The following is a 26,483-nucleotide window of genomic DNA, read 5'->3' on the forward strand; positions in this document are numbered from 1 at the left end:
ATATATTTGTTTGCATACCTTACTATGGTTGGTGTACTTTTTTAAGGCCACTCTCATCCCACAAGCCTGCCCCCAAATGAGGGACCCCCCTCGATTTCTTATCCCGCTTAAAGCCATGGTTAAATGAAGCATGGACGTACAGTAGGCAAAGCGTGTGCAAACTGGACATCAGTTCTAAATGTGCTCCAACCACTTCAGGAAAGGACAACATTTAATTAAACAAGACTTGGCAAAGCCCACAGTGTTGGCATTTGTGTAGGCATGGGTTACAGTGGCTTGCCCAGACTTTTGACTGGAGTGACTCAAGTGGGCACCGACTTATGCAGGGGTGGCATGAGGTGCGCATGCACGCAGACGTGCCTGAATAGGATAATGGGGTGGCACCTGTGGTGGCCAATCAGATTCCAGAGGTAGCACGTGCCACCCCAGGCCATTCCCTGGGCATGCCTATGAGAGATTATGCATTTTATAGGCCCTGCCATAATGGTGCTACTTGGCCATAAGATGCCAAACGCTGGGCAATGGTGCAATTACCTAGACCTACCACCATGACTCTGCCCTCACTGGAATACGTCACTCACTTGTAAACTACGCTCACCCTCTGGCTACTTGTTGCCCAGTGCTGGATGCTCCTTATGTTTCCACTCCTGCCCATCTTCTCCAATTCTCAACCAGTGCCAGCCCCTTTGCACTGCTCACTGCCAAAGATACCACCTCACACACGTGTCCCCCAGGACATACACTCTCAAGATCCTTACTCGAAGGGCACAAGAACTGAGACGTTGCTCAAGGGGCAGCCCTTCTTTGACGCCACCATGGCCACACCGGACGGATGTTCTGAGTTGCCAACCAGGCCCTTGAAAGGAAGCGCCCCCAATTCAGCACGATCCTCCCCGCAATGAGAGACAATAAGGGACTCTCCCGTAGTGGGAATAAGACCAAGACAGAGTGCGGGTGAGCGTAAGTGGGAGTTTATCCAAGGATAAGGCATGCAAAGAACTCTGCAACCTACGAGAGCGCTCTGCCTGACAATAGCAAAGACAGGCGTATTTCTAATACAAAAAACGTCATCAACACCTAAACACTATAGGGGGCACAAGTCAATTGGGATTGGGTGGTGTCGACTAACTATAAGTGTTGCTGGTGCGGGGTTGGTCTTGGCGGGACGACGTCACTGGTCAGCCTCGTGGGTTGGGTTGGGCCTGGCAGGCCGGCTTGAGGTCATCCATGCGGTGTTGATGTGCTGGGGCAGCCTGTGACAGTAACGAATACCTTTCCTGTCTCATTTGCCCTAGGCCATGCACACTACAGTTATTCAGAAAATGACATTTACGTTCATTAATAAATCGCTTCACTAGCTTATCTTATAAAATAAACACAACACATGAGGAATGCACCTCGTGAGAGGTCTGGTGGTTGTTGGTTGGGGTGAGATTTACCTGAGTCTTATTGACCGGTATTTTAGGTCACGGGACGGGGCTCTGGGACCTGGGCCGAGTGATACATGTCTGTCTGCTGCGTTAGAAGTTATTATATAGATGGGTCTCTGTGTCTTGTCCCAATGATGGGGGTCGTCCTTACACGGGGTCAGGATTCTTGGGGGGGGGTTCGTGGGGATTTATGAGAGGGTGCTGGTAGATCAGTGGGTTCATCCGTGGGTTTATTACCGTGCTGTAAATAACACAGGTGGCGGGCTGTGGCCTTGGTTGCGGCGCCGGGGCCTCTGACTCTCTGAAGTAACGCCAGCTTGGTTGGGGGAGGTGAGGGAGCGCAGCACAAGTCTTAGCTTTTTTATCTGGCAGGCTTGGTGGGGTGGGAGAGGGAATGACCTTGCATATACTCACAAAGGTATTTTCCTCGTGCGTTGCTGATCAGTGAATGCAGAAGTTTTATACTGTTCTGCCTCATTTTAACGTTATTCAGACACACATATATATATATATATATTTCATTTTCGTTACACATTTCTTTAATACAGTCGGTTCCAGTACCTTTTCATTACCTAACATTATGTTCACTACATTGTGTGCGTATTGTATGTACATTAGACGTTATACGAGGGATATCTAGGTTATGGCCTACAGAGATTGATGCTCGCCGCTTTGGGTGATTCAAAACATATATGAGTTCAAGTTTCTACATACTATTGAAAAACACTTTTACAAATAGAGGTTACACGTTTGGTCAACATCTTTCTCCGTGGTTATAGCAGCATTAGTCCAGACCTGGAGGGATATCATATAACGTTACATTTTTATGGTTCGTTCACATTTTAAACAGAGGTAGTTCATTAACACCAATACTTGAACTATTTTCTACCTTCTTCAGATAGTGATGCTTCAGCTTTTTTCCCCGTTGCCCCGGCCTTGCGGTCTGGGTCATACGGGGTGCAATATCACATTGTTACTAATATAATGTTGCCGTGTTGGCATCTCGGGTTTAGCTCATCTCCGACTTTCTCATGGGAACGCGCTCGCAGCGGATCTGCCAGGGCTGCTGAGGCGGCAGAGATGCATGAAAGGCCCTCCAAAGGTGGGGGCCTCGTTACAGTGTGCTGAACTCACACCATGTTTGCTGTGCACGATGGCGTCTAGGCCTAACTTAAGTTTCGGTAAATGCAAAGACAGGGTGCATGTGGGCAATGTCGTCGGCGGGTGAACCCCCCTCCACCTGGGCCCGGGTGGCATGAGGGTGCTCCCACCGAGCCATGGTCCTCACCTGGGGAGGGAGCTGTAGGTGAGGAGGGCCTCGTGGCCATTCCTCCCCTACATTTCCCCCCTTTCGTTACTTAAAGTAACGAATTTCTTTAGCTCTTCTAATCTTCTACATTCTTGTTCTTCTAACACTGCACCATCCCATGCAGGGCTTCCTTTTATAGGCATCCATGCTCTGCACACCCCCCTTAAGCTCTCACCTCTCCTAGCATACTCGTCTGGTGTACATGTCAAATATATACAGTCGCCGGTCTCTTCCAGATCTACCCAGACCTCCTCATACCATTCCAGTTCTACGTCTCGTGGTTCTTTAATCGTGGTGTGCCATAGCTTATCTACTATGTACTTGTCACGGCACATAGGCACTAACTGGTACCTGGGGGTGTTGTCTGTTCCTGTCTGCACATGTACTTCTTGTGTTGCTTTAATTGTACCACCGGAGTTGCCCATTGTCACCATCATCATTGCACCGTTAGGGACTGCATTAGCACAACATCGGAGGCCCACCTGGCACAGGCAGAACATCACAAGGATGATCACCACTATTGGTATCAGGAACTTCATTGTCACTCCAAGCCATGAGGGAACCCAGGAGAAGATATTGTCGAACCACGAGCTATCCTCAGCTCCACCTTCCATTTTCATCTTCTCGCCCAGGTTATGTACTGCTTCAATAACGTGGGACAGGGACCCATTTTCTGCGTCTTCAGAAGGTACGAACGTGCAGCATGCACTTCCTATTTTTCGGCAAACACCTCCATCGATTGCTGTTAACAGGTCTAGGACATACCTGTTTTGCATGGTCATTAATCGCAGAGCTCGTAGTTCCACCTTTATTATGTTGAACCCTTCTTCAGTGTCATTGGCCAACTGGATCAGTTCCCACCGTGTGATCTGGAGCCATTTTGCATTTGCTCTTGCTTGGACACTTGATACTAGTGAAGCAAAGAATGTTTCCACGGAGCTGAACAGGCGATACTTGTCTGGGATCTGTGCCAATAAATCAGATGATGCTTGTGATATGTAGTTCGAGGCTCGCTTGTTCCTTGAGAGCTCTTCTCCTTTCCCTCCGGAGGACAGGACATAAAGGTGCGCTTGTGTAGTTGGAGACGCTGCATTCTGGTTCAAGCCTTCGTTCATCGTGTTACTTCTGTCAATATGGCTTTCAGGAATCACCATTAGTGTTGAATGCAAAGTGGCCATTGAGCAGCTACCACTCCATGATTGGGGAAGGTGCAGGTACGCCTTGTTCCCGCATACCCAGTAGGTGTCCATTAGTGCTGCTGTTCCTTTTTTCATATCTGGGATGGTGAGAGTTTTGTTACAGTTCTTGTTCGTTCCTATTGCCATTTTTCCTTCTCCCTTGAAACATAGTTTGTTTTGTATTTCACTTTGTAGCTTAAAGGGTTTTTCCATCGCTGTTACCCATGTTAATTTAGGGATGTGTTCTTTCCATATTGGCAAGCACGTTCTTTCCATCCACCGCAACTTTTCCGGTTGAACACCCTTCAGTGCTTCTGCCTTGCACAGCACTTCTTCGTCTTTCCATTTGCTTTCGGAAAACAGTGTCCCTTGTATTGCAAAGAAAGGTTCTTTAAGGCAGATCACTCCAGACGCTTGCGAATAGCACGTTTTGTTGTTCTGTACCATTCTGAAAGAGACATCGTGTGCTTGGAAAGTGTTCTTTATTCTACACAGCGTGAGATGAAGGAGACATTGGGCATCCACAATGGGCAATTCTCGTGGCAACAATACTTTAGGTGTGCCTGATGCATGGGGGATAAGTGAGCAGACATAACAGCTCTCATTGGTTGTTTGTTTAGCTGTTGTGCTCATATCTGCATACCATTTATTTGCTTGGTGAGGGTGTCGTGGGTCTTCCATTTTGTCTAACCCTAGCCCATAATACTCATCATACCCTTTTCCACCAGTCTCTCTTCTCCGCCTACTTTTCTCCCTTCTTCTGTACCTTCTCGTTATAGGAGGTGAAGAACCAGGCCCCCCTTCCTCCCTCCCACCCCCCTTTTCTAATTCTTCATATAGGGACGTGTGTTCTGTCATCATAATCACTTTTCCATCCTCATTAATAAACAAGAGATCGTTGTTTGAAATTGGGGCGGGAGGGATCGTGTGGTTGTTGTATGTTCCAGGTTGGGACATTGTGTCATTATCTACATTTTTGGTTCTCCATTGTGAGAGGACAGCAGTGGGTGGTGTAGTATAGTATCCCCACACAAAGTGTGATCCATCCCAGATCAAGAAATCACCTTCTTTGATACCTACAGTCGGAATTGTTTTCGTTCCAGGAGCAAGGGTGGTGTTGTTCCCCCCTCCCCCCTCGTTCATCTCGGTAGAGATGAACGCTATAATCCAGTGTAACACCAGACAAAACATTGAGATGAAGAACACGATAGCACACATTGATAAACCACATTCAAATGAATATGTTAATCTAGCCACTAACATTTCTCTAAATCTAACATATCTATTAGTTGCAGGCTGCCCATTTGATGCCATGATAAATCCTGTTTGAGACACAAAAGTTCATTAAATACAAACATGTAAGCATTTCCACATTGTAACGTTTCGGTGATAAAATATAGGGTTGGGTGAGGAAGGGGGTTTGTTGACAGACAAGGTAGCTTTCAGTCAATATTATTCGTAACTTACTATATATATATATATAAATAATAAAAAAAAACATGACATTTTTAAAAACAACAATAATAAAAAACATCTTAAATAGTACAGGAAGGAAAAAAAAGAACCCCACGCAAAACTTTCAAAAATTGTAAAAAGAAAATTTACATATACATGTGTACATGTTTTAGTCCAGGACATTTGTTGCGCGCTAATTGTGTTCACTGTTCATCTCATGAAGCACACAAAATTCAAATCATTCATTCCGCACAACTTCATCGTCCGCTGTTGCCTGTGCCTCATCCTGCACCTCACTCTCCGCAGCGCTGTAAGCTTTACGTACATCTGTCAAATGCACCCAATATCGCAGGCCCTTAACCTTTACTGCTGTAGGCGTGCAAAACACTACCTCATAGGGGCCATGGAAGCGTGGTGCGTTCCACCTCCGCACAAAACTTCTAACATATATAAGGTCCCCAGGCATTAGCTGTAGTGGTTTTTCAGGCAAACCGTTTGGTTCAGTCGCGTTCCCCTCCTCTCTTGTCGAGGGGGGGGCTAGTTGCTTTGAAATTACGCGCGCTGCCCGTGTCAATTTTCGCAGGTATTCTGTGAACTCCTCCCCCAATATGGCTGCGCTTCTGTGTGCATCAGAACGCTCACGGAGAGGCGAATGCGCTGTGTGCATTCTTCTTCCCGTGACGATCTCGTGCGGGGACAAATGGTGATCCTTACTTGGCTGGTTTCGTAGCTCAAACAAGGCCAAAGGCAGGCAGTACATCCAAGTCTTTTTAAGGGAAAAACAAAGTTTTGATAATCTGCTTTTTAACAGGCCGTTTATCTTTTCTACGACGCCATTACTTTGAGGATGATAAATCGAACATAATTTGTGCTTTATTCCCAATAATGTAGTCACTTCTTTAAAGAGTTCATTAACAAAATGCGTCCCGTTATCTGAGCCAATAACGTCGCAAATTCCCCAGCGCGGAAACACTTCCCGCACTAGGAACTTCGCGGCGCCCTTCGCGTCAGGGCGGGCACAAGGGCTTGCCTCCACCCACCTCGAAAATGGACATACAACCACAATCATGTATCGAGCCCCGTTACACCTTTCTCCCATGTCTACATAATCAATGTGGAGCTCTCTGAATGGGCCACTTGGTTTTGGTATCGTACCCCTTAGTGTACGCAATGTCATACCTGAGTTGTAAATTTGACATGCCGTGCATTCTAGAGCTAACCTTGTGACGTGTTCCTGGAGGCAAGGTGTAAACCAATCTTCTTGTATCTCTGCCATTATGTGTTTCTTTGTGTTGTGTGCAGGAAAGTGTAGTTGTTGAAATGCTATTTCTAACAGCGTGATTGGCATTACCACTTTTCCTGAACTCTCTTGTCGCCACAATAAATCAGTCGGTGATTTGCTGCATCCTCTCTTAGTCCACAGCAATTTTTCCTCTGCACTAGCTCCCTCTTGCAGCTCTATTATCTCCTGTGTGGACATCATGTTGTATCCTGTGGGGACTTCTTGGCTTGCTGTGTGGTGCAACATGTACTCTCCTATTTCACCTTTTTGTAGATATGAAGCTGCTTTGGCAGCGGCGTCTGCTGCCGCGTTCCCCAAAGATACAAAATCTGTATTGGTGGTATGAGCTTGACATTTTACGATGGCCACTGCCGTGGGGTCTTGCAGGGCCTCAATCAGTTCTTTCAATAATTCTGCATGCTGGACTGGCGTTCCGTCTGCTCGTCGGAACCCTCTCCGCCCCCACCGGGCCAACCCGCCGTGAACTGTTGTTGTCATGTATGCTGAGTCTGTATATATGGTCACTGCGCACCCCTTGGCGGCATGCAATGCTTCTATTAGCGCTATTAGTTCTGCTGCTTGCGCTGAATAGTGTGATGGGAGGCGGTGTTGTACTAGTATCTCATATTCATCTTCCTCTAATCGTACCACTGCCATACCCACATGCTTTTCTCCTGTCTCCATGTCTATTGATGCTGACCCGTCCACAAAATACACCTCACCCTCGGTCAGGGCATTTTCAAAAATCACTTGATCCTTACTTTCGTCACCTGTGTACGTGGCGCAGTTGTGGTTTTGCATGTCCTCTATGGTGCATGCCTCTGTGATGAATGTGGCTGGGTTCACTGTTTTACATCTTACTATATGGATGTTAGCGCTGGACAGTATTATCTCATATGCTGTGGCGCGTTGTGTTGTCAATGTGCTCTTTGTTCGCTCTAATATTGCAAAAAGTGAGTGTTCCACGAACAGTGTCACCGGGCAGCCCATTACTATCGTGGCACTTTTTTCAATTGCGAACGCGGCTGCAGCTAGGGATTGCTCGCACGCGAAATGACCTTGCATTACTGCGTCTAGGGTGCCGCTGTAGTAAGCTAGTGGTTTGTGCCCTAAGGATGTTTTCTGTGTCAGTACTGCTGTCATCAATGTTCCTTTGCAGTGTGAAAATAAGAAGAACTCGCGCCCATAATCTCGGTTTGCTAGTACTGGAGCGCTTGATATCAGCTCTTTTAGTGAGTTAAATGCTGTGTTCGTCACCTCTGTCCATTCTATGTGTTTGTGTTCTTGTTGTGCTTCTTTCAGTGCCTGTAGCAGGGGCCTTGTGTACGCCGCATAGTCCAATATCCATGCTCGGCAATAGTTACACATACCCAGAAATTTCTGCATCTCTTTTACTGTTTTGGGCTCCCCAATTGTTCTAATCGCCTGTGCCCTGTCTGGTATAATTCGCTTGCCATCCTTTGATATCAACTGACCCAAGTATAGGACCTCCGTCAGACAGTATTGTAACTTCCCCTTGTCCACCTTGTACCCCTTATTTGCCAATAATGTCAAGAGTGTTATCCAGTCCTGTCTGCATTCTTCCTCAGCCTGTGCACAAACCAATAAATCATCAACGTACTGAATCACTGTGCTTTCTACAGACAAATTCCCCAGATCTTCATGTAGTACCCTATTAAATATGCTTGGGCTCTCGCAATATCCTTGTGGTAGTCTGCAGTGTTCGAACCTCCTTCCTCCCAATGTAAATGCTGTCAAGTACCTGCTCTCTTCTGCCAAGGGAATCGAAAAGAATGCATTTTTTAAGTCAATTACTGTGAAGTGTGATGCTATTTTTGGAATGTTGCACAGTATTGTCGCCGGGTTCGGGACTAAAGGGAACTCCTTCATTACCACATCGTTCAATGGGCGTAAATCTTGTATCATCCTCCATGAACCCCCCTTCGCTTTTTTGATTGGGTAAATGCATGTGTTGCATGGGGAGTTTGAGGGCACTATTATACCCTGTGCTAGCAGTGCTTCTATTGTCTCTCTGATCCCTTCTTCTGCTTCTCGCGACAGTGGATATTGTTTCACCCGGGGTAGTATTGCTCCTTGTTTTACTTTTATCACCACAGGCTGAACTTCATGTAGCAACCCTACATCGTGGGGGCCATTAGTCCATAAGTTAGCGGGTACTGAACCCATCTCTTCATCAAAAAATGTATGCGGTGCTCCTACTACCGCCATTAGTTCAACTTTAGTTTGTCTGGCTGTAACTACGATGTCGCAGGGCATTGCCAGTTCCATCACTACTTCACCATCTCCCTCAGTGTCAGAAAATAGCTCCTCGTCCGAGAGCTCTCTCAGGGGGATATTTGCATTTGTACACAATACTGTCCGCCACTCACACCCTTCCATGTCAATACCAATCACGCATATTCTGTTTGCTGATACATGTATTGCATGCAAATCCAATGATAGTACTTCCCCAAGAGCAGTGTCAGGGCTTGCTATGGGACGAAAAAGGAATTCTGCTGGTATTCTCCACTCCACCCTTTTTAGTTCTGGTACTATGAGAGCCAATGTTCTCATGCCTTCAACAAACATCTCCTCATTTCTTGGTACCCCTCTGATCTCTTTTATTGTTGTGTGGCCGTGTATTACTGCTAATATACGGAGGGGGCATATGCCTGGCGTTGAACATACGATGCCGCTCCCTGTGAATGATATGGTCATGTTTAGTTTGCTCAAGAGATCTCTCCCCAGTAAGTTGATGGGAGAGTTTTCATAGTACAGTAAGGGTGCTTTCACTGTTTTACCCCCCACTGTCACATCCAATACCTCTGTGTAAGGAACTTCAATTACAGCCCCAGAGAACCCCTGCGTCTCTAACGTTCTATTAGATAACGGGAACCGGCCCTCTCTAATGCATGATTTCTCCGCTCCCGAATCCACCATGAATATGAATTGCTTGTCTCCTATCTGCGCTCCTATCAATGGTTCCTCTGATGCATTGTGGGTCGTAGACAGTACTGGACACGCAAGTGCTCTCTGTGGGCTGTCCTATGCGGGGTGTCTCATTGCCCCCCCTTGATCGAAAATATTCCCCGAAACTACTGACACTCCACTGTAAGGTGCGGGGGCTGGTGCCCCATTAGCTCCTGTGGCGAAAGTATTACCAGGCGTGTAGTGCACATTGTCATTATTCTGTGGGCTGGTTTGTGTTCGGTATTGATGTCCGTGTAGTTGTGCGTTACTCCTTTGTACTACATTGTCTGGTTGCTGGTATTGTCCCATGGGGAGGCCGTAGGGGCTTCCTGGATGGGGGTGTCCGTACTGTTCTATCTCTTGGAAACCGTTGTTTTGTCTGCTCCTACATTCCCTTGAGTAATGCCCCCATCTCCCACAATTCCAACAGCTCCCCTGTGGACCTCTGGGACCCTGCCACCCATTTCCTCCCATTCCTCCATACCCTTGTCCTCCTCTTCGCCCCCTGTACCCACCTCTTCCTCCTCTTGGGGCCCACTCTTGCCACGTTGGACCTCCGTTCTGCTCCTGCTCTGTCCACTGTCGTTGCCCTTGTCCTGCCCAATTCGCTGCTATTCTTCCTTGTATTGCTATTTGCCCCTCCTCTCCTTCCTCTCCCTCCCGTATGAGTGGGAGTCCCGCTACCGCTGCTGCGACCTTCACCAATTTTGATTGCACCAACTTCGCCTCGTCCGCCAACCTTTTCTGTGCTACTTCCCTCTCTCTTTCTTTGATCCTTTTACAATGGTGTACTATTATGCTTTGGATCTCCGGCCAGCCTTTTGCCTCAACACCTGCTATTTTATCTAGTGCCTTTTGCACTTCCTTTGGGAGCCCTCTTTTAATGATGAAGTAAAATAGAGACGTGGATTGGTGCCAGGGCGTACCCGTTTCCGCTCTCCACATCTCCTGCACCCGGAGAATGTAATCCATAGCGTCCTCCCCATCATTCATGGTACATTGCATTACTGACTGCAGATCAGGGGTATCTGGGAAAGTTTCCCGCAGTGCGTCCCACACCCTTGCTCGCACGGTGTTAAAAGAAGCCCCATCATGGCGATCACACTCCAAAGTTACAGCTGGAAAACCCGCTTTAGCCCACACTCTGTCTGCCTGATCCCCTACTGAGGACACTAGTAGGCTTTTCACATCGCCTACTGCCAGCGGTATACCCGCGGTATGTTTTTCAAATGCATATATCCACTTGCTTGCCCCTCCTGACAGCTGTGGTAGTAATTTCATTAAGTTAGCCTTGTCCATCTGAGCCCACGGTATATAGTTCGGCCTCCCACCTCCCCTGTGGAGTAATGGTAGTTGTAATTTCCCTTTTGCCGTTGCAGCTTCCTTTTCCTTAGTCACTGCTGACTCTAATGACGCCATCTTCCCCACCCTATTTCTTAGTCGTCCTATCCATTCATCCTCTATAGTCCCCAGTGAACATGCCCCATCTAGCTCCTCGCCTTCTCCTCCTACTGCCATGCTCAATCTATCACTCTCATCCCCCCCTCCTCTGACATCACATAACAAATCCTCTCTGATCCCTCTCTCTCTCGAGACATCACCAATGCTTCCTTCTGCTGTCCCTACTTCTATTATCCTGGTCGGTTCTTCCTCAATTCTGAACAGTATTTCCCCCTTTTTCCATCCTTCCTCAATTTGTCTACTTTCGCTCGACGCTCTAGACGTGCGTCCAGATTGTGTGGGGGCGCACGCTGTGCGTTCACATATGTCTTTTATTCTTGAGAGCTCATCTCGTGCCACTGTAAGCCTCGACTCTAAGTCACTCGTTAACTTCTCTATGTCCACTCTCTGTGTGCCTCCCTGGGTGTGCTCTCTAGTGTTTTCGTATGGTGGGGGTGCAGTTGGTCTTTGTGGCGTGCTGGTTGAAGGGGGAGGCACATAAATCGGGTCGCTATATCCTGTTGCAGGGGCTGGTTTAGGTAATATTGGGTACAACATAACCACTTCCGCAGGCTGTTCTGTACTTAACTGTTCCTTTTCCTCTCGCGGGATCATTAGTGGATTGTCTGTGGTGGAGGGTAAATCAATATTTGGAGCTGGAGCTTTGGGTGGGGGTACTTCCTCAAACAATCTCCAAAGATCTAATATCTCCTTCCTGTTCTGCCATTTTTTTCCCTTATACTTAAGGCGAATACATGTACATACCATATCAAGAACGCTTTTGTCAAAAGACCCTCCTTCTGGCCAAATCTGGGGCAACCCCTCCCCTTTCAATTCTGTTAACCATTGATCATGATATTTATTTATGCGTTCAGCATATCCCGGCAAGCTCTTGCAAATGTGTGACAAGGGAGTTTCAGCCCCCATCCTTTAAATCGCTAGCGCTACCTTGTTCGCTTTCGTTACCTTTTATTAGCTGTAAATATGCGTATGTATTTCTTTATGGCACAGACAAGAGCGGACCTCTTAAAATTATCACCCACCGTTATTCACTGCACAAATCTCTTCTCACTCACCATATCTCATCTCCTTCCCATTCCCAGGCACTCTTATGTGATCTCACTTGTAATTGATCAAGTACTGGTTATGGCCACACTCTCTGACACCACCTCGCGGCCACCCGTTCGTCTCTCACACTCGTACGGTGCGCGCACCCTTCACAATGCTTTCCACTCACACTCTTTGTCTTTCTCCTCCCTTTCCTCCCTAACCAGCTGTCCCTGTTTTCCTGCTAAGGTTACTGTGTTCACGTCTGTACGTGCCACTACTGAGTCCCCGCTTTTTAAGATGTTCTAACTTCTTTATACCCTTCTCATTTTCGCCCCCTACCCCGTGGAAATGGAAAAACAAGAAAATAGAGAGAGAGAGCACAATCACTAAAAAATATTCCCGGTGTCTCCTTTTGCTAGACACCAATAACTTATTTCTCACTTCTTCATATATTCCCAGTACTAATTTAGATAGTACTATGCGGCGCCGCCTTCCACCCCCTCTCGGAGCTAGGTTTCCGTCACTTCTACCACGTCACTTATTTCTTACTCCTAATGGCCATATGCAAAAGAAAGAATAAAGAAAATTTCAAGACCCGTCTGTAGTAGACCCCCGATATTCTTCTCCTCTACCTGTCCCCGTTCTGTTATTCCCAATTCCCTTTCTTTTCCCCTTGACGATCACTCGCACTCGGTACTCACGTGCCCGTCTTGAACCGATACTCTCCGAAACTGGGTCCGTCCAGGCGGCGTCACCGGTAACTCAACGGTCAGCCCCTGGCTCCGGCGAGCGGCACTCAAAGGGGATTTTTTTCCAATCGGGATCCCGTACCCTTTCTCATTGAGTGCGCACTTCTTATTGTGCCGGTCGCCGTTGGCGGGCGGCCTCCCGGAGACGGCTCACCGTGCGTATCCCTTCTCGACCGGAGATTCTCGTGCCACAAGGGGGTCGTTTAAGAAGGAGTTAGGAAAAATAGTTTGGAGATATCACGCTATCGGGGTCACCACTGAAAGGAAGCGCCCCCAATTCAGCACGATCCTCCCCGCAATGAGAGACAATAAGGGACTCTCCCGTAGTGGGAATAAGACCAAGACAGAGTGCGGGTGAGCGTAAGTGGGAGTTTATCCAAGGATAAGGCATGCAAAGAACTCTGCAACCTACGAGAGCGCTCTGCCTGACAATAGCAAAGACAGGCGTATTTCTAATACAAAAAACGTCATCAACACCTAAACACTATAGGGGGCACAAGTCAATTGGGATTGGGTGGTGTCGACTAACTATAAGTGTTGCTGGTGCGGGGTTGGTCTTGGCGGGACGACGTCACTGGTCAGCCTCGTGGGTTGGGTTGGGCCTGGCAGGCCGGCTTGAGGTCATCCATGCGGTGTTGATGTGCTGGGGCAGCCTGTGACAGTAACGAATACCTTTCCTGTCTCATTTGCCCTAGGCCATGCACACTACAGTTATTCAGAAAATGACATTTACGTTCATTAATAAATCGCTTCACTAGCTTATCTTATAAAATAAACACAACACATGAGGAATGCACCTCGTGAGAGGTCTGGTGGTTGTTGGTTGGGGTGAGATTTACCTGAGTCTTATTGACCGGTATTTTAGGTCACGGGACGGGGCTCTGGGACCTGGGCCGAGTGATACATGTCTGTCTGCTGCGTTAGAAGTTATTATATAGATGGGTCTCTGTGTCTTGTCCCAATGATGGGGGTCGTCCTTACACGGGGTCAGGATTCTTGGGGGGGGGTTCGTGGGGATTTATGAGAGGGTGCTGGTAGATCAGTGGGTTCATCCGTGGGTTTATTACCGTGCTGTAAATAACACAGGTGGCGGGCTGTGGCCTTGGTTGCGGCGCCGGGGCCTCTGACTCTCTGAAGTAACGCCAGCTTGGTTGGGGGAGGTGAGGGAGCGCAGCACAAGTCTTAGCTTTTTTATCTGGCAGGCTTGGTGGGGTGGGAGAGGGAATGACCTTGCATATACTCACAAAGGTATTTTCCTCGTGCGTTGCTGATCAGTGAATGCAGAAGTTTTATACTGTTCTGCCTCATTTTAACGTTATTCAGACACACATATATATATATATATATTTCATTTTCGTTACACATTTCTTTAATACAGTCGGTTCCAGTACCTTTTCATTACCTAACATTATGTTCACTACATTGTGTGCGTATTGTATGTACATTAGACGTTATACGAGGGATATCTAGGTTATGGCCTACAGAGATTGATGCTCGCCGCTTTGGGTGATTCAAAACATATATGAGTTCAAGTTTCTACATACTATTGAAAAACACTTTTACAAATAGAGGTTACACGTTTGGTCAACATCTTTCTCCGTGGTTATAGCAGCATTAGTCCAGACCTGGAGGGATATCATATAACGTTACATTTTTATGGTTCGTTCACATTTTAAACAGAGGTAGTTCATTAACACCAATACTTGAACTATTTTCTACCTTCTTCAGATAGTGATGCTTCAGCTTTTTTCCCCGTTGCCCCGGCCTTGCGGTCTGGGTCATACGGGGTGCAATATCACATTGTTACTAATATAATGTTGCCGTGTTGGCATCTCGGGTTTAGCTCATCTCCGACTTTCTCATGGGAACGCGCTCGCAGCGGATCTGCCAGGGCTGCTGAGGCGGCAGAGATGCATGAAAGGCCCTCCAAAGGTGGGGGCCTCGTTACAGTGTGCTGAACTCACACCATGTTTGCTGTGCACGATGGCGTCTAGGCCTAACTTAAGTTTCGGTAAATGCAAAGACAGGGTGCATGTGGGCAATGTCGTCGGCGGGTGAACCCCCCTCCACCTGGGCCCGGGTGGCATGAGGGTGCTCCCACCGAGCCATGGTCCTCACCTGGGGAGGGAGCTGTAGGTGAGGAGGGCCTCGTGGCCATTCCTCCCCTACACCCTCCACTAGCCTCCCTTCTGTAACGGCATCCAATTCTACACTCAAACACACAACACATACCAATTAAGCCAATCGCACCCAGCAATGGAATCATATTGTTCATTGACAATGTGTAAGGTGCCACATGTGAATAGGTCACTTCGGGGCAGTAGGATCACCCTCCCAACAGACACAGAATGCCACATCACTACAATAAACAGACATCAAATGCCTGGCCAGTCGTCCCAGCACCACAGATACGCAAAGCTACCTTCTAGCCACAAACGCCTGTGGGCTCTCAGCACATGACACCTAGAAACAGACCTGGATGCAGAGCTCGGTGTACTTCTGATATGCACACATCAACACAATAGTAAAGCTACCTTACATTGGGGCGGTCTCCCCATGAATGCCCCTTTCCACCCCCTTCTCTTTCAGATCTGCCAGAGCGACTGGAAACAATGCAAATGGCAGCAGTGCAACTCCTAATAACGTAACATAACATAACCATACGATAGCATTGCCTGGCAAATGTGGCTCCAATTCCTACAGAAGCCACACATGTTGGCTTTGCCAATGCTTCTTTTCAGAAGATTTCACTGCAATGAACCAATATAAATCAAGCGGCTGAAGGCACAAAGACTTTTTTTTTATACTAGTAGCACATTTAAACTGCATTTAAGGCATTAACTATCTGAAGACTGCTTAAGCAACACTGGGAGGCCAAAAGGTTGATTCGACTGCTCGATAGTGTGAGCTCAAAGAGATCTCAGTGGGATGTGCTTTGGCAGGGAGGGGTTGGTAGTGGGTGGCAATGGTCCTATGTATTAGCAGGACCATGGGCAGTCAATGGAAGGGTAAATAACCAAACACCCACCTATTGTATGTCCCTACTCGCATGTCATCTCCCTCCAATGCAATCGTTTTAACTTGTAAGTGGTTCTTAAGCCTCCTCTAACAGCCAAAACTAAAAATGTACAGTGGTGGAAAGGAGGTGATGCTTATGGAAGCTAAATCCATTTAAAACTTTTTAGACCAAAAGGTTCACAGGCCAAGTGCAAACTAGGTGGACAGATGCGTTGTACATGAACATACAATTATCTGTGGTGCTCAGAGACTAGCCTAGGCTAAGGGGCACAAGGTCAGGCTGCGGAAAACTTGGTGGAGCCTATTTTGCAGGAGTCCCTCCTCACCGACAACAAAAGCAAACACTGCATTTGAAAACTGCAAGTAACTTCAAACAAGTGCAGCGTGTCTAAGAATAGTCTATTGGTTTCCAAACTTTCCGATAGTGGGTGTCACCGCTCTTCCCCTTCGGGAGTCCACTATGCACGCTGCTCTTGTGGGCCCTCGTATATTGGCCGTTTTATTTTCAGCTGGATCTTGTGCTGTACGCTTTGGAGTGGCACTTTTGTATTTCGTATTTAGTTTCATTTTAGGAGAGTTGTACTTTATTGTAGTAAGGCTCAGTGTAACTTGAGTTGTTGCCATCTGTTTGCCCTCGCCTGCTCCTCTCATCTCATCTCATCTCCAGGCAGATACTTGGGGTGGAACAATGTGGTTCGACCAGTACCCTATTCTTTCAGGAGCGAGGGGTCTGTCTGGATTTTTTTACCTGCACTGCTTCGCGGACTTGGGGAGCAACGCGCATACACAAAGGTAAACTGTGTGTATGTATGTGTAGACACACACACGCCCTGAGCAATGCACTGTGGGTATTCTTTAAATTATTTTTTCTGAGTTTTTCAATGAAGAAAAACCTTGACAACACATAAAACATTTTGCATAATCAATCTTTTTGAAATGCATTTAAGATTACAAAATTGCATAACAAAAACAATGACCATTTTTTGCATATTTGCTTAACATAAAATATCTAAAAATACACATTATGCCACATCGTCAAGACCTAAAAACAGATAAGAATGTTGATATAACTATTTCCAAAATCCACTTGACATTTAGTATATTCATATAAGTGTGGGTATGCAAATGAGCTAAAAAGCATGTCATTTTGCAACAGAAAACAGTTTTTGTCAAACGGGGATGTTTTATTTGTACATAGATTCATCAAACTAACCCATAACACGTCTCACCCTCATTCGGGATTTTCAATCTGGAAGTGTGTGAGCATATGCATTTTTTTCCCCAGCTGACTCGCTCCGGTGCCCTTCTCTCCGAAAGCGTCACCATGTTCGCTGAGAGGGTCTCTTATCCATAAGAGAAACTGTAACTCTTTATGTGCAGTACAACATTCTAGATTAAGAAATCAGATTAACAGTAGGGGATTTTGATTCTTGAGTGTAAGATCACATTTTCTTATGGTGTCTTAATTGTTTTTTTTTCTCTTGAAAAAAAATGGCTCATCAATTTAGCCAACTTTATTAGTACGTGTATGTTATGTCGATTTATACTGCGCACCGCTGCCACCTAAGGGCAGTCTCCAGGCGCTATATGTTAATTTTAGTTAATAATTAGAACGGTTTGTTTTCTTGAAATAAATAAGATGTCATCTCTATGTGCATGGGCATTTCCACAGGCTTCTTTCAAGAAAACTTTGATATCTCTGTGCTGCTAGCTAAGCCTTCCCCCAGCAAGGACTGTGCGGCTAGCTAAGCCTTCCCCCAGCAAGGACTGTGCAGCTAGCTAAGCCTTCCCCCAGCAAGGACTGTGCGGCTAGCTAAGCCTTCCCCTATGAAGGACTGTGCGGCTAGCTAAGCCTTCCCCCGAGCAAGGACTGTGCGGCTAGCTAAGCCTTCCCCCAGCAAGGACTGTGCGGCTAGCTAAGCCTTCCCCTACCAAGGACTGTGCGGCTAGCTAAGCCTTCCCCCAGCAAGGACTGTGCGGCTAGCTAAGCCTTCCCCTACCAAGGACTGTGCGGCTAGCTAATCCTTCCCCCAGCAAGGACTGTGCGGCCAGCTAAGCCTTCCCCCAGCAAGGACTGTGCAGCTAGCTAAGCCTTCCCCCAGCAAGGACTGTGCGGCTAGCTAAGCCTTCCCCCGAGCAAGGACTGTGCGGCTAGCTAAGCCTTCCCCCGAGCAAGGACTGTGCGGCTAGCTAAGCCTTCCCCCAGCAAGGACTGTGCGGCTAGCTAAGCCTTCCCCTACCAAGGACTGTGCGGCTAGCTAAGCCTTCCCCCAGCAAGGACTGTGCGGCTAGCTAAGCCTTCCCCTACCAAGGACTGTGCGGCTAGCTAAGCCTTCCCCCAGCAAGGACTGTGCGGCCAGCTAAGCCTTCCCCCAGCAAGGACTGTGCAGCTAGCTAAGCCTTCCCCCAGCAAGGACTGTGCGGCTAGCTAAGCCTTCCCCTACCAAGGACTGTGCGGCCAGCTAAGCCTTCCCCTACGAAGGACTGTGCGGCTAGCTAAGCCTTCCCCCGAGCAAGGACTGTGCGGCTAGCTAAGCCTTCCCCCAGCAAGGACTGTGCGGCTAGCTAAGCCTTCCCCTACCAAGGGCTGTGCGGCCAGCTAAGCCTTCCCCCAGCAAGGACTGTGCGGCTAGCTAAGCCTTCCCCCGAGCAAGGACTGTGCGGCTAGCTAAGCCTTCCCCCGAGCAAGGACTGTGCGGCTAGCTAAGCCTTCCCCTACCAAGGACTGTGCGGCCAGCTAAGCCTTCCCCCAGCAAGGACTGTGCGGCCAGCTAAGCCTTCCCCCAGCAAGGACTGTGCGGCCAGCTAAGCCTTCCCCCAGCAAGGACTGTGTGGCTAGCTAAGCCTTCCCCCAGCAAGGACTGTGCGGCTAGCTAAGCCTTCCCCCGAGCAAGGACTGTGCGGCTAGCTAAGCCTTCCCCCGAGCAAGGACTGTGCGGCTAGCTAAGCCTTCCCCCGAGCAAGGACTGTGCGGCCAGCTAAGCCTTCCCCTACCAAGGACTGTGCGGCCAGCTAAGCCTTCCCCCAGCAAGGACTGTGCGGCCAGCTAAGCCTTCCCCCAGCAAGGACTGTGCAGCTAGCTAAGCCTTCCCCCAGCAAGGACTGTGCGGCTAGCTAAGCCTTCCCCCGAGCAAGGACTGTGTGGCTAGCTAAGCCTTCCCCCGAGCAAGGACTGTGCGGCTAGCTAAGCCTTCCCCCAGCAAGGACTGTGCGGCTAGCTAAGCCTTCCCCCAGCAAGGACTGTGCGGCTAGCTAAGCCTTCCCCTACCAAGGACTGTGCGGCCAGCTAAGCCTTCCCCCAGCAAGGACTGTGCGGCCACCTAAGCCTTCCCCCAGCAAGGACTGTGTGGCTAGCTAAACCTTCCCCCGAGCAAGGACTGTGCGGCTAGCTAAGCCTTCCCCCAACAAGGACTGTGCGGCTAGCTAAGCCTTCCCCTACCAAGGACTGTGCGGCCAGCTAAGCCTTCCCCCAGCAAGGACTGTGCGGCTAGCTAAGCCTTCCCCTGAGCAAGGACTGTGCAGCTAGCTAAGCCTTCCCCCGAGCAAGGAGTGTGCGGCTAGCTAAGCCTTTCCCCAGCAAGGACTGTGCGGCTAGCTAAGCCTTTCCCCAGCAAGGACTGTGTGGCTAGCTAAGCCTTTCCCCAGCAAGGACTGTGCGGCTAGCTCAGCGTTCCCCTATGAAGGACTGTGCGGCTAGCTAAGCCTTCCCCCAGCAAGGGCTGTGCGGCTAGCTAAGCCTTCCCGCAGCAAGGACTGTGCGGCTAGCGGCTAGCTAAGCCTTCCCCCAGCAAGGACTGTGCGGCTAGCTAAGCCTTCCCCCAGCAAGGACTGTGCGGCCAGCTAAGCCTTCCCCCAGCAAGGACTGTGCGGCTAGCTAAGCCTTCCCCCAGCAAGGACTGTGCGGCCAGCTAAGCCTTCCCCCAGCAAGGACTGTGCGGCCAGCTAAGCCTTCCCCCAGCAAGGACTGTGCGGCTAGCTAAGCCTTCACCCGAGCAAGGACTGTGCGGCTAGCTAAGCCTTCCCCCGAGCAAGGACTGTGCGGCTAGCTAAGCCTTCCCCCAGGAAGGACTGTGCGGCTAGCTAAGCCTTCCCCCAGGAAGGACTGTGCGGCTAGCTAAGCCTTCCCCCAGCAAGGACTGTGCGGCTTGCTCAGCCTTCCCCTACGAAGGACTGTGCGGCTAGCTAAGCCTTCCCCCAGCAAGGACCGTGCGGCTAGCTAAGCCTTCCCCCAGCAAGGACTGTGCAGCTAGCTAAGCCTTCCCCCAGCAAGGACTGTGCAGCTAGCTAAGCCTTCCCCCAGCAAGGACTGTGCAGCTAGCTAAGACTCCCCCTAGCAAGGACCAACCCGGTTAGAGTAGTATGTGTCTTGTTAGATGTGGTACATGAAGGGTTAATTTTATCTAATTTCAAGCACCTTTCTGTAATATGTGAGTCTTGACTGCTCAATCTTAACTTTAGTGCGCCTTTTTCTTATAGATGCCGCAAAACACTTGTAATATAGATAACGTTCCTACTGTATCGAGAAAAATAAACGAAACATGTACATTTAAAAAACAACAGCTTTTGAAAAAGAAAATATGAGGAAAAAATAAAAATGCACATCTGTGCGTAAAGAAGGCTGGATAAAAACACTGTAGAGTTCTGTGCACTCATTTCTATAGAGAGGGCCTAATCATTAGGCTATGATAGCCATGGCAGTGGGCCATACCGGCCAATGGCTTGCCAGCCCGGGCTAAGGAACCTATGTCAAGCGCAGCCCTTTAACAAGGGCAGTGCCACAGTTACCAGCCAACACAGCAGACTACCACCTTAGTACCAAACCAAACTGGCAGGGCTTTGTATCCAGTATGGAGAACATGCCCATGCTCTAAACACAGAGGGCTTTGCGGGGCAAACAAGTTTAGCAACATTCTGATTGTTTTTCAAAATGTTCCCTAAACACTTCAGAATACCAATCGGTTCTCGAACAGCATTCTTCGCAAACTCTCTCATTTGTAAGTTGTCTTCAATTTACCGTGGTTATGAATGCACTTCACCTATCACTGCACTTTCTATGCACGTTTTTTCCAGGTATTTATGTAGTATCGCCATAGCTTCAGAAATAGTGCTATGGGGAGAGCACGATAACGGGCAAGGGCAAAGAAAATAAGGTGAGCAGTAACAATTCAAGGGCAGTTTACAGAAGTGAGAGAAAGGTGGGGGGGAGTTTCATGGGGGTAGCAGGGGGGCGTCAAGGATCCAGTAAAGTCCCTTGTCAGCAAAGCACATGTGTGTTTAGTTGTGCTGGCATAGCCAAGCACAGAGAAGATCGCTGAAACAATGGCTCATTACGACTACGCCGGTCTGGAAACAACAGTGCCGGTAAGCTTACCAGCACCGTTGTATCCGGACCAGCATATTACAGGTCTGCCAGCCGGAGTTGCTGTGCCCGACATGTTGGACCCTGCCGGGCACAGCGGCCACGATAGGCAGACCGTCATGGAAGCATGTGCCAGTGCTTCCGGACGGTGCCAGTGCTTTTGTGTTACCCATTCCCGTAGCGTCCTTTGGGTCTCTGGGAAAGGGGATTTACAATTTACCAGCAACTGACTTTGTGGACCGCCGAGGTTGTAATCCCCCAGTGTTACCGACAAGTCAGGTGCCGGTAAATCATTACGAGTCCGTCCTCTCTGCGGAAGGTAAAAAAACAATACAGTGCAAAACCGCGTGCAAACACAAACTTGCTTTGATTTCAATCGTCGCATAATTTATGATGCCTGCCTCCCCATTTAGTTTAATGGAAACGTAGCATGTGATTTTATTTTTAACAAACAAGGTGCCTCCACCTGCACACTAAACCTCACCCGGTCTCACTATTCCTTTTTCAAATGGGGGGGGACTTTTTAAATAGTGGTTCTCCCATCCCCAAGCAGCGTATACAGGAGCCCAGGATCACTTAGTCTAAACTCAGTTAAAACGTTAAATATATTGATTACTAGTCATGTAGATCCGTTTCCGGTAACCCTAGCTCGAGCACACCAAAACGAAAACTCTCCTACACCAATTATGGAATACAAATGCTTTTAATATAAATTGAGTCGCTCACTTTCCACGCGCACTGTCAGTAACACTTAAATACATGCTTCTGCAAACAGTGACTCACCAACAGTTACTCCGGGATAACTGGATACAGCCAATGGCCCCTCCCGTTCCACAGGTGCAGGCAATTAAAGATCTGTAAAGTTGCTCGTCATCCGCGCTGACAATCCTATGCCCTGTGAGTTTCCACAGTTAAACAAACGTTTTCCCACCCTCAACTTTAAATACTAAAACTGTGCCTCACAACAATGTAGCTACAGAAATGGAATGCTTACAAAATACTCATCTCAGATTTCTATACTTTAGATTATAACAATCTGCACAATTGGAGATTGAAAATAATCAGAATCACCCTAAGGAAGACCTGTTGTGTTGTATTGTATTGTATTGTTTTTAGAACTGCGCTACCTCCACCTCCCCCATGCCAAATAACGCCCCCCCCATGCCGTTTAAGTCTGGTTTAAGTCCTGTGACCTTGCCGCTTGTTCTTTGTACAATCAAAAGGTTAAGGTAGGGTAAATTGTAGACAGATGTAAAACGGATTCCAATTAATTTACGCAACATCAAGACCCTTTCCTGTTAAATGTTATGCTCTACACACAATAAAACACTTGCAGACGATAGTATAAAATATATATATGTACACATTTTATTCATGATACATCAGACTTGGTCTATATGCATGGCTAAAACTATGATTAGACACTTTTAGCACACACATGTGTATGCGTACAATACCACCTATATGAATCTCCAGAGAGAATTGCCAAAAGAACATGGATCAAAAAATCAGATCACAAAAAACATTTGATAAATGACACCCCTAAACCATCACCAAGTGACTTGAGTGAAAGAATATATATAATGGGCCTCATTAGGAGTTTGGTGCTGTGGGAAAAAAAGTGGAGGTAATTCAGTTACCTGCATTTTTTCTGCATCACCAAATTACACGTTTTGGCGGAATTACCACCGGTGGAATGACTGAGTGGTAATTCTGCCTATGTTTGGATGAAAAGTGGAGGATGTACCTCCAGCATGATGCTGGAGGTGACTCTTCAATTTTGCCTCCAAAAATTTGCGGAATTACCACTAGGTAATTCCACTAGTGGTAATTCTGCCAAAAATCCCCAATGGAAGTCCTATGGTCTCCAGAAAATGGGGATTTACACCGCCTACCACCATTTGTAATACCGTGGCAATTCCACGGGAACAAGTGGTGGTAACTGTAAACTTGTTTGGTGTTATCTCAGAGGATTTACCTCTGAAATACCACCAAACTCGTAATGAGGCACTTGGTATCCACACAGACCACATGTATAACAAAAAGAAAACCCTTTGTATGAAAAAAACAATACTTTAGAAACCAATCCGAAAGCTTAAAAAAAAAAAGAACAGAGCAACTACGCGTTAATTGCCGTTCATGTGCCGGACATGTTTCCCGCTCCCCATTTATTGCGGAACATTCTTCAGGGGAAAATGTTTTAATTCATTTATTCTTCTGTGACGCCAAATGTCTCAAAATTATACTTTGGCAGACTTCTCATTGTTCTGCAATACAAAAGCACATATTGCTATTTGTATTCATACCCATTTACAGTCTGGAAGTTGTGGGAAAACTATCTTTCACACATTTTAATTCATGTTTTTTTCATAAACACCATCATTTTGTTTATTAAGGACATCGAATGGATTACACCCTTCTGGGGTTTCAACAAATACAAGTGCAGGTGTACACATACATGCATGCATGCCCTCTTGCTGAAAGGAAGATAAAACACATTAAATAGACCTGATGATAAGAAAGTTGCTTATTTCCATGCCATCTAGCATTTCCACTGTGCACAGAGAGCTCTATTTCAACCAAAATATGCACCAACCATGGAAAACATGCCATAATCACTCAGTTTACTTCTGTCTTGTTTGACCCTGCTGCCGGCCACTCTGTTGGACTAGCCACGCGCTACAAAAATATATATACACACACACACGTGGGAGCTAGTGCTGTTTCTGCTGGTTGCTTGTGCTCAAAGAAACACATTATGTTGTGGGGTACATTTAAAGCCATTGCAGCAATCCCCTTCAAACAAAAACCACATGGAAATAATGCAGAAAAACAGCTGCGCTTTTCTTTCCATGGCGCATATATGTGTGGTGAGCACTGACCACAAGAATGCCACCAAAAGAAGTGCTCTGCATTGTTTTACCTCTATTTAAATCATCTGAAAATGACCTACATGCAGAACGGCACCACATTTTCTGTTCTGTTTTCTGAATACCAAAGCTGCACACATGACATTCAGGACGGCTTTGCATGTGTTCTTGATTTCATTTTAAAACATTACAAAGTTGTGCCCTTCATGGAAACATCCTGGCATGTTTTATTTCTGCTGATTACCAAGAAGTGAGGCAATACATTTCCAGAGCAGCTGATGTACTGGGAAATCACTTGAAAGGCAAAGAATTCTGTTTTCCACTTAACACGACTTTTGTTTTCTTTTGCTATAAACCATTGAGCACAAACTGCAGTAAATGAAAGAAATAATGCAGTGTTTCTTTTTCTCATGTCAATATCAAAGAGCCTGGGCAGCAGCCTTTTGAGTCCATAAAACAACTGTATATGCAAAACCTCCCAGAAGATTAAGTGAAATGAAACTATGGTCTACAGAAACCGCATTTGTAAACTTTAAATGCAAGGAAATAAACATTTGTGAATTTGCTCTTCTGAAAATCCGGAAAATGGTGTTTAAAAGTGAAATGACAAATGACAGCTTGTGCTCATACAGGAATATTATTTTATATGTAGGTGGGGGACTGCAAAGCCATGTATATTATGCTCTTCTCCACCCCACCCACAAGACTTCAAGCAGCCTGGCTGAGGCCCAGGAATTCTAGTCAAAACAGTTTGGCAGGAAGTCTTGCCTCCCACCTTCGCACCTATAAGTGAACTAATTCTGCAAGGACCTGTGCTGGGACTGACAGTGTGATAATTACTAGTTCTGCTAGACTGGCAGGCAGGGCTGCCAGAAAATGCAAAGGAAGTGACTGGGCCCTGTGTTTTGACCCAGAGGTGCGATTTCCTTCAGCACCCATTCCCAGGAGGTCCTTTGTGCAGACTGACGCAGGAGAAGACAATTTGGCTGTGGGGGGTTTGCAGGACCGCCCACATATGTGACTAATCCAGCCCATTGACTTTAAAGAATTGTTGTACATTAAGACATTTTTCCCAATGCCTTGAATAAGCATCTGTTATATTATTCCAGTAGTTCATGTGAGTGGTGGACAAACACAAAGACTAAGCACATGATCCTAGCACTTGGTGAACTGGAATGGAAGGAAACACACATTTTGGTGCGAAGTATAAATGGCACGGGCATGAAACTTGGTGAAAAGATGTGAAATATTAATGGGCATATGGGTAGCCATCTGCAGAATTTTAAGTAATATACTTTTTGTTAAAATGGCGAAATTGTGGCAAAGGGTGATGCGACATCACACAGAGTTGGAGATCGGACTGTATAATTCCCTGCAATTTATGTAATCCATATATTTGCTTCTTATGACTGTGGCTAGTATAAATCTGATGTTCTGATCCATACCTCATTTTTGTCAAGAAATAGGCTTTGTGAGACAAAGAAAAGTCATAAATGCAGACACATAAATGATGTCATTTCCACTTAACCAATCAGCCCAGGAAAAGGAGGGGACACTGGGAGACTGCCCTATCCCAGCGGAAGGGTAAGTCCAGAGTACTCCACCCCCCAGATTGTAAACGGATGAGGTCATTCTGGCTATTTAAGGGGGAGACAGGGAACACAAGGGACAATCTACTGACAATCCACCTTTCACTGACATGCCACGCGGAGGCAGATTCAGACTCACAACCAGATTCAGAGGCAGCTGATCCCCATCCAGGCAGAACCACCCATCCAGGCACAACCACCCATCCAGATCCAGGCATACACAAGAATCCAGGGAGAAAGGAGGAAAGGCAGTTGATCCCATCCAGGAGAGCCCAGCTGTCCCAGTGACCAGATCTCTTGGCCCCGCTGTCCCAGTGACCAGATCCCTTGACCCCGCTGTCCCAGTGACCAGATCCCTTGGCCCCGCTGTCCCAGTGACCATATCCCTTGGCCCTGCTGTCCACAGACCTCGCTGGCTGTCCCGATTCCCAAACTCAAGCTTACATTGGAAGTATCACATCACCCAGTCCCCAAATTGCATATCCCTCCCTTTTGACCCTTGCACCCCATTGAAATCCCATTCAAAATCCCAAATTGCCCATATCATCTGATCACCTTTCAGTAGAAGAATCTGTGTTAGCCTATGTCTGTTAGCGTCTTCCTTTATAATTCTTTCAGTTATCTGTGCAAATCCTTAGTACCATTTTGAAGTAAATTAATGAATTCCCCTATAAGGAGATTCACAGTGCGAGCTGGTTAAAATTTGAAATTAACCCCCTTGCGTGCAGTGTCTTTCTTTAATAATTATAGCCATTAAAATAGTCTCATCAGAACTAATCCTTGT

At 47.2% G+C, this 26,483-nt stretch overlaps 1 protein-coding gene across 2 annotated transcripts in view; it reads right to left on the minus strand.

The window, feature by feature from the left end:
* GAREM1 (GRB2 associated regulator of MAPK1 subtype 1) overlaps positions 1-26,483 on the minus strand; it is a 929,300-nt gene that overhangs the window by 740,748 nt on the left and 162,069 nt on the right. Inside the window, exon 2 of one of the 2 annotated variants that reach the window (XM_069620979.1) lies at positions 956-5,239. The exons of the other annotated variant lie outside the window; for it this stretch is intronic. Within the exon in view, the coding sequence (XP_069477080.1) occupies positions 2,766-5,239 (2,474 nt within the window). The 3' untranslated portion in view covers positions 956-2,765. Of the gene's footprint in view, positions 1-955; positions 5,240-26,483 lie in introns of those variants that run through there. 2 annotated transcript variants of the gene reach the window in all.

Source organism: Ambystoma mexicanum, chromosome 5q, assembly GCF_040938575.1.
Source record: "Ambystoma mexicanum isolate Mex_15411 chromosome 5q, UKY_AmexF1_1, whole genome shotgun sequence".
NCBI lineage: Eukaryota > Metazoa > Chordata > Amphibia > Caudata > Ambystomatidae > Ambystoma > Ambystoma mexicanum.